Source organism: Neolamprologus multifasciatus, chromosome 3 (genome assembly GCF_963576455.1).
Source record: "Neolamprologus multifasciatus chromosome 3, fNeoMul1.2, whole genome shotgun sequence".
NCBI classification, from domain to species: domain Eukaryota; kingdom Metazoa; phylum Chordata; class Actinopteri; order Cichliformes; family Cichlidae; genus Neolamprologus; species Neolamprologus multifasciatus.
In genome coordinates, this window is record NC_140441.1 from 26111667 (window position 1) to 26131577 (window position 19911).

General features: G+C 39.4%; 2 protein-coding genes across 2 annotated transcripts; both read left to right on the forward strand.

The window, feature by feature from the left end:
• Positions 1-1167: 1167 nt before the first annotated feature.
• On the forward strand, positions 1168-3105 carry LOC146522290 (uncharacterized). The gene is made up of 4 exons (XM_085154130.1): positions 1168-1396; positions 1761-1796; positions 2002-2268; positions 2819-3105. Exons 1-4 carry the CDS (start codon positions 1327-1329, stop codon positions 3103-3105), a joined length of 660 nt encoding a protein of 219 aa, XP_085010256.1. The 5' UTR covers positions 1168-1326.
• Positions 3106-3127: 22 nt separating this feature from the next.
• Positions 3128-9371, forward strand: LOC146522291 (uncharacterized). Its single transcript, XM_085153723.1, has 8 exons — positions 3128-3483; positions 5239-5511; positions 6555-6650; positions 6772-6787; positions 6871-6950; positions 7242-7298; positions 7435-7497; positions 8278-9371. The coding sequence occupies exons 1-7, from the start codon at positions 3408-3410 to the stop codon at positions 7485-7487; spliced, it is 651 nt and encodes a 216-aa protein (XP_085009849.1). The 5' UTR covers positions 3128-3407; the 3' UTR covers positions 7488-7497; positions 8278-9371.
• The last annotated feature ends 10540 nt before the right edge of the window (positions 9372-19911 follow it).

The following is a 19911-nucleotide window of genomic DNA, read 5'->3' on the forward strand; positions in this document are numbered from 1 at the left end:
ATCCACACAAGAGAAACTGCTTCAAAAAGTGGTTTTTGTGTTCATTTCCCTACGACTGACCATAATTCAAATTCACTCTTTTGTTTGAGTGTGCAAATTAGTTTAACAGAAAAAACTTTCACAACACCACAAATACTTATTAAACTAAATTTTTATTATTGGTCCCATGCAAAAAAGATATACGTCTGTGTGATGGGGTGTGGTCTGCGGTGTGGCTGCAGGGTATGGGTGGACCAGTGGGTTCAGGCTGTAGTGTCACTGGAGGTCACTGGATACTATCATTATGATCATGCATCCCCTATTTTTAAGGTAGCTGCCAGGGCTGGAAGTGGAGACCGGTAGCTGAGCATGGGTCATACTTGCTACAGTCTCATTTAAAGCTTATATATTATCTGTATCAAAAATACAGTAGCAGTGTGCATGTAACCCTATAGTGCAGGCTTGGACAGGGTAATTTTACCCAAACTTCCTCTGGCTTTGAGCTGCCAAATGGCTCCATACAGACAAAGGTTTGTATCATCTGAGGTCGAAGTCTTTAGCATTAGTTTTCATTTCTTTAAAAGGTTTCTCTTTCTTTTTCTTCTGATTGCCTTCAGTTTTTCCTAAGACATTCTTTTTGCATTTTTTTGGTGACTCTGTCAGCCTTTGCAATGATTTGTAGTATTAGCTCAGTGTTATGTGGCAGATCACATGTTCTTTAGTCACTGATTTAACTGACTCGCCCTTCTTTGAGACCTCATCAGATGCTTTTTTTGTTTTAAATATCAGCAGGCACATCTCAATCATTCTTACTTTTCCACTATCTAGGTATGCTGTAAAAGTATAAGTATATGCAAAATTAATAAACTATTCATACTTTGGGGAAGGGGGTGTTGGAACACTTTTATAACATACGTTAGAACCCACCCCACCCTTGTCAGTCATTGTTTAACTAACTGTATTTGCGTAGTGCATTAAAATAAGCAGGGGGAAAAAGCATCACAGTTTAATATAAGTCATTTTATCTGTAGCTGTTTAATTACTTAACAAAGTTTAGTGCTGGTCAAAAAAAATACTTTCGTAATGCAAATTATTATCGGTGTATTTGTATTGTTTAGTTTCACTATATTTGTATGACAGGTCATTTGATAAAAACTGCTTGATAAGTTTGTGCAGTACCAGGACAGTATAAACATGTCACAGTATGCTGTGGCCAGACCTTGTTAAGGTGTGTTAGTTCTGTTGAAAAAGGGAAGGAAGCTGAAAGAAGAAGTGTTAAAATGTTTTTGTTTCCTTTGGTATCTGCTGTGCTGCTGCTTCACTCTCTCTCTTTACAGAAAGTTGTAGATGTTTTCAGACGTGTCACTGCTGGATGTGAGGATGGGAGCCACTTTGCTCTGTGAGCTGGGCCTATTCTGTGAGTACATCACTGACTTCTATTGTTTGATTCATACTGATCCATAAACATGTTTTAGTAAGAAGAACAGAGCAACAGTCATGTGTACCATTTCAGGTCATGTGATCAGAGGACTCTCATGTTTGTTACCAACATGGTTGTTTGTAGACTGGATTAGATTTTAGTGCACTGACTCAGATCAGAGTGGAGCTGGTTTAGTTTATCTAAGAAAGGTTTGTTTCTCCATCAGTGATAATTTGATGCATTTAAAATCATAATATAAAATGTCACCAATCATAGTAGACACTAGTCAAACCCCAAGTGTTTTATTTATGCCATACTTGATTATTTGAACCACTGTCTGAAGTTTCTGTGTTTATTGTAGTGCTCTGTACGCTCCTCTGCACTGGACACACTCAAGGTGACTGAACAGTTGTTTTATTTTATTTATGATTTTTTTTATCTCCACATACTGCATCACTTTTTAGCATTTTATCTTTCTGTAATTCTGTATTCATTTATTTATTTATAACTGACATTTTAACAAAAAAAAAACATTTTATGAACACGAACACAGATTGTTTCTAATAACCGATTTCTAATGGTGTGATTGTGTTGGATTCTAGATGCTGTGCTAGCTATTGAACCCAGCTGGTCCAGTTTTGTTATTCAAGAGTTTGTTACCTTCATATGTGACATGAATGAAGGTGAAGACACTGACTGGGAATACAAAATCAATAAGGATGGTCGAGAATTAATCCGCTACAACACACACAAAGACTATACATTAGAAATTAGCTCTAAGGATGACAGCGGTGAATATCAGTGCTCTGGTCGCAAAAAGAGCTCACATGAAACAAAGAACAGTAATACTGTCTCTATAACTGCATTAGGTAAGTCCTCTGTAAACAATAGCATGAATTGTTCTGTTCAAATTCTCATCTGAATAATAAAGTAGATTTAATTAATGTTGCTACTGAAACTTTTTTCCTGATACATGAAACGTGATGCTTCAAACAGGACCACCGTATTTTACCTGTTATTTTGCTCATGTAATGCTAACATCATGCTAAATACTCCCTCACTGTTTAATCCATCATTACTAGATGTACCATTGTAGATACAAATAATGACAAAACAAACACAAAATAAAATAAGAGACATTATGAATTTCCAATAATTTAAGGTGAAAACTTATGCTTCCAAAAATTGGAATCTTCACGAATCAGTGTGTGTCATTCAGCATTAGATTATAGTGGGACTTCTTCGGGCCAGAAAATAGACAAACAGTTATACTGATCTTATTAAGAGCTCTGGAACCTGAAATGCAGAACATTAAAACATAGTTTAAAACATAGTTTAAATCTAGATTTAATTTTTAATTTTTAATTTTTTTAATGGATCACAATGCATATTTCCTTCCCTTCTTTTTCATAACTGCAGATAGACCCAGGGCCACACTGACAGCAGGAACAACAATCATACCAGTAGGGGGCAGTGTGACACTGACCTGCTCTGTGCAGAGCTCTGATGGATGGAAATATGAGTGGTTCAGACGAACCCAAAGAACCTCTGAAGGTAAAATCAGAGATCAACAAAACAGAGATATCAGAGTATCTCAAGGAGGAATCTACAGCTGCAGAGGAACAAGAGGAAACCCAGTTTACTACACTGATAAAAGTGATGATGTCACCATTAAGAAAACTCGTAAGTTCAGTCATTTAGTTTGAAATATACATTCAGTGATGATTATCAAACATACAATGTGAAGTTTTCTGTGTTGATTTCATGTTTCTATTTGTATCTCAACTGTTAATATGTGTAAACAGTTTCCAATAAAGTTGTTGTAAAACAACAACCCAACTGGCCTCAGATATTCAGAGGTGAGACGATCACTCTGACATGTGAGGTGCAGGAAGGAGGTGAAACCACTGAGTGGGAGTATGAATGGAGAGGACCCAGGACACCCACACAGTGGACACACAATAATGATGTGACATTCAGAGTTTCTGAGTCCAGCAGTGGAGACTACATGTGTAAGAGTCGACGCAGAGATGACTCATATTCTTCAACAGAGTGGAGTGAAGCTTTAACATTGTTGGTATTAAGTAAGTTTGTGTGTGTGTATGCAATATTATTATTATTATTAGTGTAGTATTTTGAGCCAATTGAATCTAGTGAGTTGAACCACCTAACTACATAAGCTAATATTTCTTTCTTCTTGCATTTTTGAAAAAAGGGTCCAAAGCTGGGCCCAACTCAATCCAACAGTACCATAAGACCTAAAAGCCTAAAAAGAACAAAGTGTTGCACTTTGCAGAGAATTTAAAGACATAAAATGCTTAATTAAATATCATAAAGAATAGAATAGAATAGAATAGAATAGAATAGAATAATCCTTTAATTGTCCCACAAGGGGAAATTTGGTTGTAACAGCAGCCAGAAAGACACATATACAAACAAACAGTACACAGGACACAGAACAGAAACATACACAATTTTTTTCTTACATATTTACATTAAGGACAATGGTTACTATAAACAGAGTACTCTACAGTTATTAAATTAAATAAAAATAACTACAGATAAGAGGCAAACCAGGTTGTAGTGCGAATCGGTTGATTAAATTATTGCAGTTACAGCGCAGATGTAAACATCTATGTTTGTTGGGAGCAGTTTTGATTGTACAGTCTGACAGCTGCAGGGAGGAAGGACCTGCGGAAATGCTCCTTCATGCATCTAGGATGAAGCAGTCTGTCAGTGGATCTCTGCAGTTCAGCAACATCTACATGCATGGGGTGGGAGACTCTGTCCATCAGACATGTTATTTTGGCCAGAGTCCTTCTGTCTCCCACCACCTGCACTGGATCCAGGGTGTATCCCAGAACAGACCTGGCCTTCCTGATGAGTTTATCCAACCTCTTTTCCTCTCAGCTGCCGATAAACTGCTGATTCAACATACAACACTGTAAAAATGATGGATGCCACCACAGAGGTCTTTAAAAGCGCTCCCTGGACTCCAAATGACCTCAGCCGCCTCAGCAGGTAGAGTCTGCTCTGACCCTTCCTGTACAGAGCATCAGTGTTGTGGCTCCAGTCCAGTTTATTATTCAGGTAAACACCCAGGTGCCTATAAGAGTCCACTATCTCAATGTCCATTGGTGTCAGTGTGGTGGGTATGCGTCTCCGGAAGTCCACCACCAACTCCTTGGTTTTCCCGGCGTTGATCAGCAGGTGGTTCTGCTGACACCAGTCCACAAGTCCAGAGTCCACTGTCTGTACTCTGAGTCGTCCTCACCTGTGATGAGGCCGACTATGGCAGAGTCGTCAGAGAACTTCTGTAGGTGGCAGCGTGGGGAGTTGATGGAGAAGTCTGCAGTGTAGAGGGTGAAGAGAAAATGGTGCCAGTTCCCTGTGGGGCCCCCGTACTGCAGACCAGCATATAAGAACATAAACAACATCATAAAGAAAGCATAAGGTCATAAATTGCTGTTAATGTGTTTTTGTTTCTACTTGATGAAACATCATGTGCGTCTTCTTCTTCTGTATTAATACATGCTATAATTATTGAATTATGTGGCTACTTACTAGATAATAAAAAAGACAGAAATGATGAAAGAGTGGGTTGAAGTAAAGCCATCAGTGTTAAAGCTGCTTGGAACCTTTAAATGTGTGGTCACAGGAAATGGAAGTAATACTGCTAGAGCATCATACACCGAAGAAAAGGTCAAGGTCTAACTTAAAGGCAGATAATAGCCTTGCATGCCTCAGGTAGCACAGATCAGGGCAGTGTGATCCTGACCTGTAAATTGTGATGTTGAATAATATGTCTTTTTTTCCTGCCTTTGTTCTACATACAACAGCAGTTAAACCAAAGGCCCAACTGACTACTAACAGCAGAGACATTCCAGTAGCAGGCAAAGTGACTCTGAACTGCTCAGTGAACCTGTCATCTGAATGGAAATACTTCTGGTACAGAGGTAATAAATCCTCCGAACCCCTGACTACACAAGATGCTGCTCCTTCAGACGGACAAATCAGTGTCTCACAGGAAGGACTCTACAGGTGCAGAGCAGGAAGAGGAAACCCAGTTTACTACACAGACTACAGTGATCCAGTCAACATTGATAAAAACAGTGAGTTTGACTGAAAGTTAATGAGTATACAACCTTCAAAAGATTGTTGTGAGCCTTTCAATTCGACAATATTCAATATAATATTTGTACAATATTTAAAGTTTGAATAGCTCTTGTTTACCACTGGGTCATTGTTACAAATTGACTTTAGCTGCGTAGAAATACTGTAGTTTTTGAGAACATCAACATTATTTAAAGGTTAAAAGGTTCAGTAGTATCTTTAAAGTATAAATATGAAATAATATATATTTTTTTAGTGCATGTAATTTTGCTAATTGTTGACAGACGTTACACCATCACATCGACATATTGTGGTTTAAGTAAGATGTTTTTGGTCAGTGGAGACCTAACAGCATAAAAGCACAGCTCCATCCTGTATTGTATTAACAGTCCAGGATACTGGTGGTTGTGTAATAGTGCGAGAGATATTCTTAGTACACTTTTGTCCCCTTTGTACAAAGTGAGCATTGTCTATATACCACAGAATACTACTGCAGAAAACAATACTAAGTATTGTGTTTGACCATGTCCATCCACCTTTGTGACCATAGTGTACCCATCTTCTAATTAATGCTTCCAGCAGGTTAACGTGCTGGGTGACAAAGCTAAAATCATTACAAACTGGTTTTTCGAACATGACAATGAGTTCTCTGTGTACTCACAGCCACCAGATCTCAATCCAGTTATGGATATGGTGGAACAGGAGATTTACATCATGCATGTGAAGATAGCAAATCTGCAGCATCTGCAGTATCTGCCCCCCCCGCCCCCCCCCCCCCCCCGACACACACACATGCACACACAAAAGTAAAGAAGAGGAAATGATGATTCCTGCCATGCAGTGACATAATTATATGAAGATTTTCATAGGTGTCAATATACAGGAAAAGAATGTTGGGTTCCAGCATATTTTTCTAACCTTCAGGTTTATACAAAAATACTGTTATTGGGAATATGTATTGTTCTTGTGCCATTAAAGAGCCCTAAATCATTTTGGAGAATCTTTATACATAAATCTAATTATAACCTAACATTTATTACAGCAGAGCCTGGGCCTGAAAACTCTTTGTTTCTCACTCCTTTGATTGTTGGACTGATTATTCTTCTTCTGCTGTTGTGTCGCTTCAAACTGTCAAAGGGTGAGGCCATCTTGTTTTTGCCTTATTATGTGATCTAAGTATTCATGCATCTAGTCTGAAGTAGATGTACTGTCATTGCACCAGAGCAGTTTGAAATTATTTTCTTTTTTGTTTTTTACAGATTCATGCTTTAAGAGGTTGGTTGAACCCTTCCCACCCCTTTTTCAACCTTCTGGAATTGTTACATTTACAAATTTATGTTATATTTTTATTCCTCAAGGCCTCAGCGCAAAAATCAGCACTCTGCTACAAACCACATGACCAAGCAAGATGAAACTCAACACATTTCTCCTGTCCAAGGTCAGCCTTCACCCTGTATTCTTTCCTTGACAAATTGTAAACTCTGAGCTTAATACATTAAGTCCTGATTAGATGTATTAGAAGATGATCAAATTGCTATATATGACTATTTATTTTGTATTATTTATTTAACCATTGGCTTGATTTCACTCTGTATGTGACTCTTTTTTCTACAAATCAATCAAAGACATCAATGACACAGAAAAAGGCACAGTATGTACGGTGGAAAATAAAAATGAGTAGGACCTTTAATAATATATTAATTAATGGATAACTGTTTCACTATTTCAGTTGAATCAGAGGATGTCACATATTCTTTGGTGGAGCTTAAAAACACCACTCCAAGGAGTAAGTACTTTATGTTGGAAACATTTAGGGGTTTAGATGTTTTTAAAGCGAGTAATATTTAAAGAAAATAAAGAAAATTGTGTTTTCTTTTTTTTTTTTTGGTTGTTTTTTGACATTTGTCTTATCCCTCTGACAGAGAAGACCAAGATACCAGAGGAGAGTTGTGTTTACTCTGATGTTAAAATATGACCTTCCACAGGTACAGTACAATCAGTGACAATAATCCTGCTTTTAAATGTTTGTTTTTTTTAATATCACATAAAGAATAATCAGCAATCTGTATTTTATTCCTTGGTGTCGCAGTAATACATTCCTGGAGAAACCCATCTGGGAACAGTTAGGAGAAATTTAGGACTGTTTTTGACAGCTGGTCAATCAGAGGCAATATTTTTTTCTCCACTTACTTCTACAGTAGAAGTGTTGTCATGTCATCTGTTGATTATCGCGTCTTAACAAAAATGAAGAAAAAAGTGCCGACTGAAGCATAAATCTTTGTGACAAGGCTAATGTTTAATGTTACGAGACCTGTATCAGTAAAGTCCAAGAAAGCCCTAAAGATTAGTTAAAGGATGTATATGATGTGCAAAATAAGGTTAGTTGAAGATGTACATAAGAAGCTGTAATTGTTTTAACAGCACTGATGTCATAAGCTAAGACAGTGGAGTGTAGATTCTGGTTGATGTGGTGGTGAAGTGAAGGTTGGATGGATGTGATTAGGAGCAGGACTACTTATGAAATCAGTGGTAGACTTTGTTTTAGACGTTAGCCTGTTGTATGCACAGGTCTCGAATATTAAATCGATAGCCAAGACAAGGAAAGGTAAGTAAAGTAATATATCAGATACTTTTTTCTAGCACTTTCTCTTCTACAATTTATAAATCCTGAATAAAATTTATAAACACGTACTCATCCAGTTTAAATTACAATCTTGCTGGGAAAATGTTTTTGATTAATTGTCTATTTTTATTTCTTTTTTTAGGAAAATCAGATCCTGCCACAGCTCATGAAATGGTTTATTCTGGAGTCAAACTGGGAAAATAACTTGTTGACTGTACAGCAGTAAAATAGCACATTGAGATTTTTCACTGTAATTATGTACTTTTAGACACATTCGAATGTATTGTAAACAAAATAAATATATCTGCAAGTTACCATTAATTACTGAAGAATTTTTTGGCTTTTTCTCCAGCTCAATTAAAAGTTCTGTATAAACAAAATCAAGGGGAATGATGGCAAAAGAGCAACTAAACCCTAACCAATTTAATCCAGAATATCCCCCAAAACTAAAAAATACCCCAAATTAAGTGGCAGTGGTAAACTTTTAAAATTATCAGTCCCTTTTTTTTCTTTTCATGTTTGTAATATAGTGTGCACATTGGGGAGAGGGACTCTGGATTGGTGAACTGGGGTGGTGGTTCCCCTCTTCAATAATAGGGTCCGAAGCATTTCAGTGGATCATACTCCTCAGTTTCCACTATAAGTCTATGCCAGGGTACTGGAGAGACAAACCTCACATCCACAAGTGATAATGTGCTTTTGGGCTTGTTTTCAGAACAACAACTCTGCTAATGTAAATGAATATGTAAATTTATAGGCATATGTATCAAGTTGTAATGAAGTTGGCAGGATTTGAAGTAATGAAGTAGCAATTTCTGGGGATGATATTTACTGATTACTATTTTCCTTATGTTTTGCTCTTGTATTTTATTATTTGTTTTTCATATTTTTTTAAGACATTCAAAATAAAGACATAACTAAAGCCTTATATCTATAATGTTTTCTTCTTGATATGATCTATTTCCATTGGTTCAGCCCATGCCTTCAACAGCGTGGGTTTCAAATGGCCCGTCTCCACTTCAGATATAGACATTAATACGAGACACCTTGAATATATTTAGTACCACAAGAAAGCTAAACTAAAAACGTACGGAAATTTTTTGGGGGGGTGGAATATTTTTTTCTTGTTGTAACAATGCTTTTTTGCAATAAACCTTATACATGTTACAGCCGGCTGGCCAGAACCAGGGGAATGGACAAAAAAAGCAGACACAGAACAGAGGCAGTAGGTACAAGTCCCACTATGGACATTGGAGAAAAAAAAAACGAAAATGAAGTTTTGCGAGATCTCGCAAAATAGGCCACATCCTATGGAGGCCACATTTGAAGGCGGATTAAGTCACAGCCAGGCAACGAAGGCTGTCCCAATTCAAAGGCTGCTCCAAATGTGTCCTTTTTTGCCCAACCTGGCGCGGCCCAGCCAATTCCAGTTTCCAACAATGGCGGCAGCTACTTAGTTTTAAAATTACTCTTTATGGGTCACAAAATAAACTTTTAAGATATTTTCAGGCGAGAGTATAGCTGTGTAAACTTCAAATATCTGCTCGGTTTATCAAGACATCACATATTTGCAAAAGTGCTCCGACGTTTTCAGAGACGTCTGTTACCCACCAGTTCAAAGCTGACCAGGAGGTTGAGGCCCACAAGAACCAGCAAGAATACCACACTCCTGGCACATCATACCTCGACCTCCAGGTCAGCTTCGAGCTGGCGGCCTCTGAAGGATGCAGACTATTTTGTGAGGTCTCGCAAAAGTTCATCTTCATTTCTTTTTCTCTAATGTCCCTTGTGGGGCTCTGCAGATAGGTTTGAACATGAAAACACAACTTTATTAACAGAAGCGACTTTAGTTTACAAAATGGTTACTGTGGACTAAATAATTCAAAGCAAGAATGATGCATCTGAACATGTGCTATGCGCTAAACTATGAAATAGAAACATAGGCTATAAACTATTAAGTAGAAACATGAGCTATAACCTGTGATAACTAATGGGGCTGTGAACTATGCAAGGAACCGTCAACTAGAATTAGGGGGGGGGAGAGACTCGGCGAGCGGGTCGTGATTCAGGCGGGGAAGATCAGTGGCACTGGAACACAGTGAGAAGGGTGTCAGTGATGGCGGTGATTGGTCAGGTAAGAGGACTAATTAAACAGAGTGTCTTACAGGTTTTGCAGGTGGAGGCTGACTTGAGGGGAAGGCAGTCGAAGTGGTCTGGGTATACAGAACCCGATAGTCCACAGGAAGTGTTTCCATGAATCTTTGAGTCAGGCAGGTAAATAGATATCCAAAAGAGCTTGTGCTGCGACTGTGATTACACAGTAGACCGGCATCAGGAAGTGGTGAGTGAAATGATGAACTGGATGATTCCTGAAAATCAAAGAGAGGAAAACACCAGGTAAGCATATGCCAAAAACTATGCCACACAGGAACAACTTGGTGGCCTCACACTAATGCAGGTTAGTGCAAGATCTGGTAAAGACTAATTTCTCAATGAGTCTCTCTTATATGCAGGCAGCCCAAATTGCAAACAGGTGCAGATCATGGATGGAATGAAGTAGCGCCGCCCAGAAGTCAAAACTCCAGCTCTATGGAAAAAAACAGCCACTCACCCGGACCATGACAATGACATGACAATGCAGAAAAGCCTGTTTATTTCCCCTTAAATGTTGACACATTAGTATGGAAAATCAATATGTGGGTTGAGTTGAATAAGTGGATTGTGCCCATGAAAAACTTCCCAAATCTCTGCCATGCCAAATGATTTATTCTGGTATTGACTTTAATTTTAAGCTTCTGGATGCAAATGATCAAGTGGCTGAAAATTCCTTCACATCGATGTTAAAGAAACAAACAAACAAACAAACAAAAAACTTTAAGGGTCACATTTTAACTACCCAATAGTTTCCTGTGGTTGTCCTTTAGTTATTTTCTGCTTGTTGACCTAAGTAATTATTGTAGATGATTCTTTGTGTGCAAGTAAAAAAACTACTGACTAAAATATTGTAAACCCAAACTCAGACACAGTTCTAAAACCTTAAAAGTAGCTCTTTAGAGTGAGTTTAAGTTAAAGTTAAAAATAAATACATAAATAACACTTTAAATGAGAAGGAGTCCACAGTGCAACCTGAGCAGTAACAAATGAAAGATAGCAGAAACTCACTGAGAGCTATTTGAGGAGTGGAACCAGCGTGAATCTAAGGGGAGGAAGTGAAACTAAATGCAAGGCACAAAAGGCCACCTGCTATCAAAGTATCTGTGGATGATCACAGCCATAGAAATAGCAATTTGAAACAACAACATTGCAGTGGAAGTGGAAGCAGAGCAAATGTGAACATAAGTTTTGGCCTTTCTGTGCAATGCAAAGCCAACATCTGCATGGAGGAGAGGAAAGCACTCACATTACTTAGTAATGACAATAACATTATCATCCTTCTGGAAGACACGGGTGGGTGCACAGTTTTGCTAAACCAGAAAGACTATCATGAGAAAATTTTGTCACTGCTCAGTGATGAAAATACGTATGAGCCCCTGAAACGAGATCCAGGAAGTGGCTACGGGAAGAGGGTGATAGATTATCTGAAGCAGTTAGAACAAGACAATGCTATTGACCGGACCTCATACATAGGCTATAAACAGGGAAATCTACACCAAGTCTGCATGTTTTACCGAAGATACATAAACAGGGTGTAGCTTTCAGACCTCTATGATTGTATGTGTTACGGCCAGGTGTCTGGAGAGAAAGAACGTGGACCCATATGAGAAACAGTGTGGAGGGCAAGGATTGGTTTTCACTAGTTTATTGTGTATTTACAAGTATGGTGATGAGGTGTAAATCTAGGAGCTCTGGTTCAGCCGTGTGAGTGATTAAGAGTCTCTGGGCAAAGGCACTGCAACAAAGGAAAGAATTATTAATGATTTGAGAGGGGAGAGAATTAGGAAACTAAGTAACACAGGTGTGGAGGGTGGCTCACTGGTGTCTGTAGGTGAGTGGATGTGAGAAGGGCATGCAACTGCCAACCTGTTTTTCCAGATGTACCAGAAACCAGTAGGCAGGAGGACAGGCAGGTGAGTGTTCCACAGAGTGAGATCAGTGGCCACGGGCTCGTGGCGTGGCTACTTTAAAACATGGAACATAGGGTGTTCTTAATAAAAGCTGCATTCCTGTAGTTGAGTGATGTATGAAACACAGGAAATGCAGATCAAAATAGAGATCCCTGTCTCCTAAGATAATTAACAAAGCCAAAAACGTAAATAGGCAGACCAATAAAAGCTCAATAAACTAAACTCAAAGTAACAACTAACAAAACCTCAAACAAAATGGCTGCCATATAGCCAACTAACACAAAACAATTTAAAAAACTCCAAACACGCGCCAGGCAAGGAACCATGTGGTTTAGTCAGCACTTTGCCACACCTTTTGCCAACCAGGAAGGAGAAACCTAACCCCCAAGTAACTCAAACAAAGAAAGATGTATTAATATAACAAAACAGAAATTTGATAATATGTGTGTGCACTCCATATATAAACAATGTAAGGTGTGATGGAAAAAGTAAACTAATTAAAGAAAGAAAGAATACATTGGACAATAAGTAAACAATATTTAAAGTAGCGACTGCAAAGTAAACTAAAGTGAAGAAAACGAGTGGTGAGGTGTGGAGCTTACCATGTGTGGCTCCACACCTCACCTAGTCAAGGTAGACTAAATGTATTAAATACATTTAGTCTACCTTGACTCTGGCTTTTTTTTTTTATGACTGACTGGTTGTTTAAGGAGCTTGGAAAGGAAAGACTGAACAGCCACTTCATAAATGCATGGCACAACATAGAAGAGCCACCTCCACGGGACAAGACTCGGCTGACCATCTCCATCTAAAGGTCAAAGGTCACTCTTTCGAGGATGCCAGTGTTCACATTTTGAACAGAGAGGACAGATGGTTTGACAGTGGAGTAAAAGAAGCCATTTATGTCAGGAAATCACATGATAGGGTGGGGCCAGGTTTCACAATGAGCTCACCCGAAACTGTGGCTGATTGTGACCTACACCCATTTTCACACCTTATCTCATGTGATTAGGTAGAGAATCATTAGGGGGTCATTTTGTCCCTCTTTGGGGACACTCCCACAAGGTTTAAATCTGGGACTCTCCACCATTTGACCCTAGAACTGAAGAAGCTTCTCGGGTGAGAGGTGAAACGTCTTCAAGCAACTTCAAGAAGTCCAGACGCTTTTCTTTCCACGCTCCTTAAGCTTCAATGGCGCGGATGACTGAGAACCTTCACAGACAGACAGACTGGTCAGAATTGCTTTGCATCACTTATTTGGAAATATTACCATGGCGGGGCGTGATCACTGGTGCCGCAGCAGGGAAGGCAGATGCATCTGTGCTGCATCGCAATCATGCTTAGCCAGCTTAAAATCTGTGTAGGGTTCTGTGTTTGGGGTTGTTATTGATGTGTTAAGCTGGCAGTGGCACAGCTGCAGCCGAGTGCGTACAGGAACTGTGACAGTGATGATAAAAGATGCAGCAAAGCATGAATGTACACCCAAGTCTGCTGTGGCTTTCACTTGAAATTTGTAAGAAACACACACATCAAAAAGGAACACTGTGTATAATTCATGTGCATGCAGTCTGCATGTGTTTTACACAGATAAACCACAAGTAGTTTTCAGTTTGCTAGTATTTTCACTCGTGCAATGCAGCATTTACAGCAAATCCCTTCATTATTGTAATTTTAAGTTTAGATTCTAGTTAAGTCTGAATCTAGAATCTAGTTCTAAATTGATTAGTAGTTATTAATCGTTATATTGATGTGTAATGGTAAGCCTGATAAACTGCAGTGACAACAGATTGTAAAGATTTTCACAGTACTGCAATGACTGAACTTTGACCTGGCTAGTTCTGCCTGCCTACCAGATGCTGATGGCTGTGGACCTGTCACTATTCTCTCTGATCAGAAGTCAACAGCGTGCATTTCTGTGAAACGTTTTAGCAGTACAACTTCAGTAGACTGAATGTGGGCAGAAGGTTAGCTCAAAACTGATTTTTTGAAGTACAATCAGGAACATGATTGATTGAAGGTAGGATGCTCCAGTGTTTATTTTGAATGCCTGCTGTTGAGGTATGATTTGGTTAAACTAATCCTATTTATTCGTGAGATGCTCCAAAATCATATTGCAGATCCGCCACTGATTTGTTTTTAAATCATCTACTTTAAATGGTTTTGTGATGTTTTCTTTCTGTTAGTTTTGGTGTTATCAGACACCATTAAAAGTTAAAGGACCTTTGGTGGCCCAGATCTGGTTTGCTGAGGAGAGGGGAGAGGAGAAAAGTCTTCAAGCAACTTAAAGAAGTCCAGACACTTTCCTTTCCAAGCTGCTTAGACTATGAGTAAACCGTCACTAGGTTTTAGATAAAGTGTAACCTCACAAACCTGCATTTGAAATGTTGGCTTCCGTAGCAGTATAGTATTGTAACATGGCATTTGGGTCTTCTAACTAAAATAGGAAAATAGGAACATGAATAGTGCCATCATTGCCAGACCTGACCCACATCTGGTTGACATACACCCTGCCATGACACCAGTCAGTCAGACGTTCCTCGGCTTGATGCCAGATCCGGACCAGACCTGTTTTCTATGAGCCTGGGCCACATAAACCAAACCACAATCGGGCCAGATGTGGCATGCCATCACATAAATAGTGCCATCTGCACCAGGCCTGGCCCATATCTGGATGACATACCACTTACCATGCCAGAAGTCAGCCAGCAGTGCCAGCTTGACACCAGATCTGGGCCAAACCTGTCTGCTATGTGGGTAGTATATCTACTTCTTGTTATTGTGCCTGGCTTACATGCTTTTGCGCTCTTTTTCTCCTTAACAGAACAAAAAAAAAAGAAGCAAAAAAATTGAACACTTGCTAGATGTAAAGATAGGTCAACTGCAGCTTGTGAATGTCAGAGCAGAAAGGTGTGAAAAGGTTTTGAGTATTCTTAGACACGCAAGCCAGTGTGTGGATACTTTGTGTCACCAAAGTGTGAAATAAGCATGCACGCAGAAGCTCCAGTAAGCTGCAGCACCAGCAGAGGATGGTACTTTTTTCATGCTGATTCAAAATAAAGTCATGGAAAAACATTTAAAGAAAAATTAATTACTAAGGAGCCTGGTATGTACTTCATACCTTCCTTGGTCACTAGTGACTTGTTGGCTTTAAATCTATATAGCTCTTCTGCATGTGTGTCCATTTGATGCTTAGGAGACTCAAGGCGTGACATCCGCAAATAGACCTACGTGTCTATTACATACTTTGGTGTGATATCGGGTTGCACTTTGATGTAGAAAAATATGCTTGTATGAATGGGTGTGCGACAACAGAGGTGGCAAAACAACAGATATTTTGTAATTAAGCAGAAGTGCAGATACTAGTGATGAAAAATAATCCAGTAAAAGTTTAAGTACTGATTCAATGTCTTTAAAAAAGTGCAATCTCTGAAATGTACTCTAGTAAGAAAATAAGAAGTGGGTCTTTGGAGAATATTACTACTAGCTATTGTTGTGTGAAGCTAACTGAACCTTGTGCTACATCAATGTAATAATAGAATAATACCAGTGGATGGGAATACAAACTGGATTCTTGGTCTAATTTTTAATTCTAATTCACTCAACTCAAATCGTTTAGAGAAAGACTAAGCAGAAAACAAACAAACAAACAAAAAACAAAGAAAACAAATTAAAAATTCAGTTGCCTCCAAACAGGATAATGAGTAGGGAAGATGTTAAAGTCAGATTCAGCAAGTGGGAGAAACCTAAAATCAGTTTTAGTGGCTGAGCGTGGGCAAAAGAATCCCAATTTACAAAAATCTTTATAATTTCTATCAAGCGCTGCAGTAGATTCTTGTAATCTACTTAATCTTAAACTGATCAGCTGACCTGCTGCTTTTTGTGGATTTACATAACTGAATTCAACAAGATGTCAGATGTTTTATGAGTTGTCCTGGCTGATTTCCATCCTCTTCACTGACAGTACACCAGTTTATGCTGTCTTTATATTATACAATAGACAGTCAGTATAAAGGTGGAATTCAATCAGTGCATCTCAGCATCATCAGCTAAAATTCATATGACTCCCTGCAACACTTGATGTAACCTAAGTCTGACCATGAAAAAACATAATGTCACATGCACAGACCTAATATCTGATTTAAACATTTGCGTTAGCTTGTTTATTTCTTGCCGTTAGTGATTATGTTTTACCTCCCTAAGTGTCTAGCCGTGTCTTGTGTTTTGTGAATCTTGTCTCTGTTTCATTCCTCCAGTCCGTAGTGTTAAGGTTCAGTCTGTGTGTTCTTTTTGTTCAGTGTCAAATCCATGCCTCTGTGTGTGTTTCCTGTTTTATTTTGATAGATGACAACCTGACACGTAAAATGTTACTCCCTTTAATTTTGCTGTGACACCGAGACAAATCCTGCTAGTGGAACTGATCACAGCCACAAAAACAGCAATTTGAAACAACAATATTACAGACGTGGAAGCAGAGGAACTACGGATGAAAGTGTCGGCCTGTCTCAGCAATGCAAAGCCCCCAGCATCCAACATCACCATGGAGGAGAGGAAGGCACTCACATCACTTAGGCTACGTTCACACTGCAGGCGAAAGCGCATCAAATCCGATTTTTTTGACCCTATGCGACCCACATCCGATCATGGTATGACAGTGTGAACGGCACAAATCCGATATTTTCAAATCTGATCTGGGTCACTTTTGTATGTGGTCCTGAATCCGATACATATCTGATGTTTTAGAGAGCGACTGCTGTTTGAATGGTCATGTCGCATTAAATCCGTCTTTTACGTCACTGACACAAGACAGACGCTCCGGAGAAGACATCGTGAACGCTTCCTGGCCATCCAGTGTAGATGTCAGTGAAACTGTTGGGAAGACAACGTTGGAGAAACGTGAACATTTTATTTGTACTGTATAATCTGCAGATTCTGACAGAAATCTGCAACTATCCTTTGAAGCACCGCTTCTCTAAAACAGCAATAAAGATAATTATTAGGTTATTTACATTATTATGTAAATAACAAAATAACTTAAAGCAAAAATTGGGAAACAAGTCTTTATATTAAGGCCCATCTATCAAACAATACTGTTTGCTCTGGGTCTAAACAGAGCGCGTTGTGTGTGATGTCTTCTTTTGCGCATGCGGGCCGCTTTGAGCGTTCACATTAGAGCGCGTTTGCTGTCGCATTTTATTTGTAGTGCGAACAAGCAGACAAAAAAATCGGATTTGATCAAAAAATCGGAATTGAGCATTAAGACCTGCAGTGTGAACGTAGGTGCACAGTTTTCCTAAACCAGAAAGACTATCATGACAAAATTTTGTCACTGCTCAGTGATGAAAATACTTATGAGCCCCTGTAACGAGATCCAGGAAGTGGTTACAGGAAGAGGGTGAGACTGTCTGAAGCAGTTAGAACAAGACAAGGCTATTGACCAGACCTCATACCACAGGTATTCCAGGGGAATCTACACCAAGTCTGTATGGTTTACCATAGATACATAAACAGGGTGCACCTTTAAGACCAATTGTCTGTATGATCAACTCGGTCACCTATAACAAGTTTCTGGCTTTGATCCTCAACCCGCTGGTAGGCAGCTCTGAACACCACATCCAGAACACCCTGGATTTTGTTGAGAAGGTGAGAGATGTCATTATGGAGGCAGATGAAACCATGGTCTTGTACGAGGTTACATCTCTCTTCACTTACATCCCAGTCACGGAAGCGTTGGAGGTAGTCCGTAAGAGATTACAGGATGACCCCAACTTCAGCAACAGGATCACTCTCAGCATCGACCAAGTGTGTTTGCTTTTCGAACTGTGTCTTCATTTCACCTACTTCACATACAGTGGTCAGTTCTACAGGCAGAAACATGGGTGTGCCGTGGGCTCCCCAGTTTCACTCAATGTGGCTAATTTGTACATGGAAGAAGTGGAAAAAAGGGCTTTGCTATCCTACCCTGGAACACCACCAAGCCATTGGTTCAGATATGTGGATGACACCTGGGTAAAAATTAAACCGACACATCAACTTCACCAGGGAGGATATGAAAAGTGACAGGTTAGCCTTCTTAGACTGAGATTTTCATCAGTATTGGGGGACATCTAAAAGCTGACGTGTACCGTAAACCTACACATACGGATCAGTATTTAAGGTTTGACTCTCATCGTCCACTGGAGCACAAACTGGGTATCTTCAGGACGCTACAACACAGAGCGAACACCATCCCCACAGACACAGTGGCCAGGGAGGCAGAAGAACAGCACATCAAAAAGGCCCTGAGTAAATCCGGTTATCCCAGCTGGACTTTTGTCAAAGCTGTGAAGGTGCCTAAAGAAAGCTCCAGCCGATCCAGGAGAAAAGGACATACGCTGCCCAAGCGAAAACCTGTAGTGATCCCGTATGTGTCAGGAGTATCGGAACAGTTGAGATGCATTTTTTTCTAAACTTTACATGTCAAGAATTGGTCCACCCCAAGTATCGGGTCCCCCAACACAGAGTAATATAGTGTATGCTGGTAAGTTCCAGGATTTATACATCAGGGGAACCAACACATGGCACAACACAGAAGAGCCATCTCGTCAGGCCAGGACTGTAGTCCTCCAGTCTATTTGCACCTACAGGCTAGTGGACACTCTTTCAATGATGATGATGTACACGTCCTGAACAGGAAGGAACACTGGTTTGAGCGCGGAGTCAAAGAGGCCATTTATGTGAAAAGGGAAAGACCATCTCTGAATTGAGAAGGGTACATCTTTTGCAATCATATAATGCTGTGATTGAAGCCATTCCGAAACTCTCTGTGAATGGTACTCATGGCCATTGATCAGTGGGTTTTGGTCAGTGGTTGTTGATCAATGGTCATGAGAATTTGCATATTAATGATTAAGGAACTGACCTCACAGCCCATTGTTCCTTCAGTGGGCTGGTTTCAGTCATTATGCAGATGTACTGTTTATAAGATTGAGGAAACCTGCAGTCAGCTGAGACTGAAGAAGTCACTTGGATGAGTGACGAAACGTTTCTCCCACAAAACGCTACGTCCAGATGAGCAGAATCAACTTTTTGGGGAGTTACGCCCTTTATGTTCGCTCATCTTCTGTAGGGCTGGCTAGATGCTAAAGTTCCGCAACCTCAACTTGTGGACACCTGCAGTTGTTCATTTAAAACCCCCGCAAAAAATAAAAAATAAAAAAAACACTGGGCCACTGTAACCCCTGACTACGACTTACTTTCTTCCTCTGGTGAATAAGTAATTCAGACATGTTGTATGGCAAATGGACTAATTCTTGAACAGCTCTTTTCTACTACTAGACTTGAGCACTCAAAGCTCCTTACGGACAGAATTTAAATTCAAGACAATTTAAATAAATCCATGTTTAAATTCCATTTACTCCAACATTACTCCAACTGGACCCTGTACATATTGTTCACTTTGCATTGGGGACTTGTTTGCAGGGGTTAGTAGCAACTCAAATCCTATTTACATTAAGTGTGACTTCTGTTTCTTTAAAGTAGAACACTTTGAAATTATCCTTGGATCATAGTGCTGCAGGACCTAATGTGATGATGGGGCACACTTTGCTGGGATTATTCTGTAAGTACACTGATTTTCTATTTTTGAGTTTCACCATTTATGGAAAATATTTTTCTGCTGTTTCTCTGAGACTTTGGTGGCATCTAATTGGTGATTTATTTATTTATTTTTAAAT

Bases quoted from the DNA above. Each gene is read 5' to 3' on its own strand.
- LOC146522290 (XM_085154130.1), top strand. From the start codon at position 1,327: ATGTTTTCAGACGTGTCACTGCTGGATGTGAGGATGGGAGCCACTTTG. The intron at 1,797-2,001 runs GTGACTGAACAG...GTTGGATTCTAG, and splicing joins CTGCACTGGACACACTCAAG to ATGCTGTGCTAGCTATTGAA. The intron at 2,269-2,818 runs GTAAGTCCTCTG...TCATAACTGCAG, and splicing joins TGTCTCTATAACTGCATTAG to ATAGACCCAGGGCCACACTG.
- LOC146522291 (XM_085153723.1), top strand. From the start codon at position 3,408: ATGTGTAAGAGTCGACGCAGAGATGACTCATATTCTTCAACAGAGTGG. The intron at 3,484-5,238 runs GTAAGTTTGTGT...TACATACAACAG, and splicing joins TTTAACATTGTTGGTATTAA to CAGTTAAACCAAAGGCCCAA. The intron at 7,299-7,434 runs GTAAGTACTTTA...TCCCTCTGACAG, and splicing joins TAAAAACACCACTCCAAGGA to AGAAGACCAAGATACCAGAG.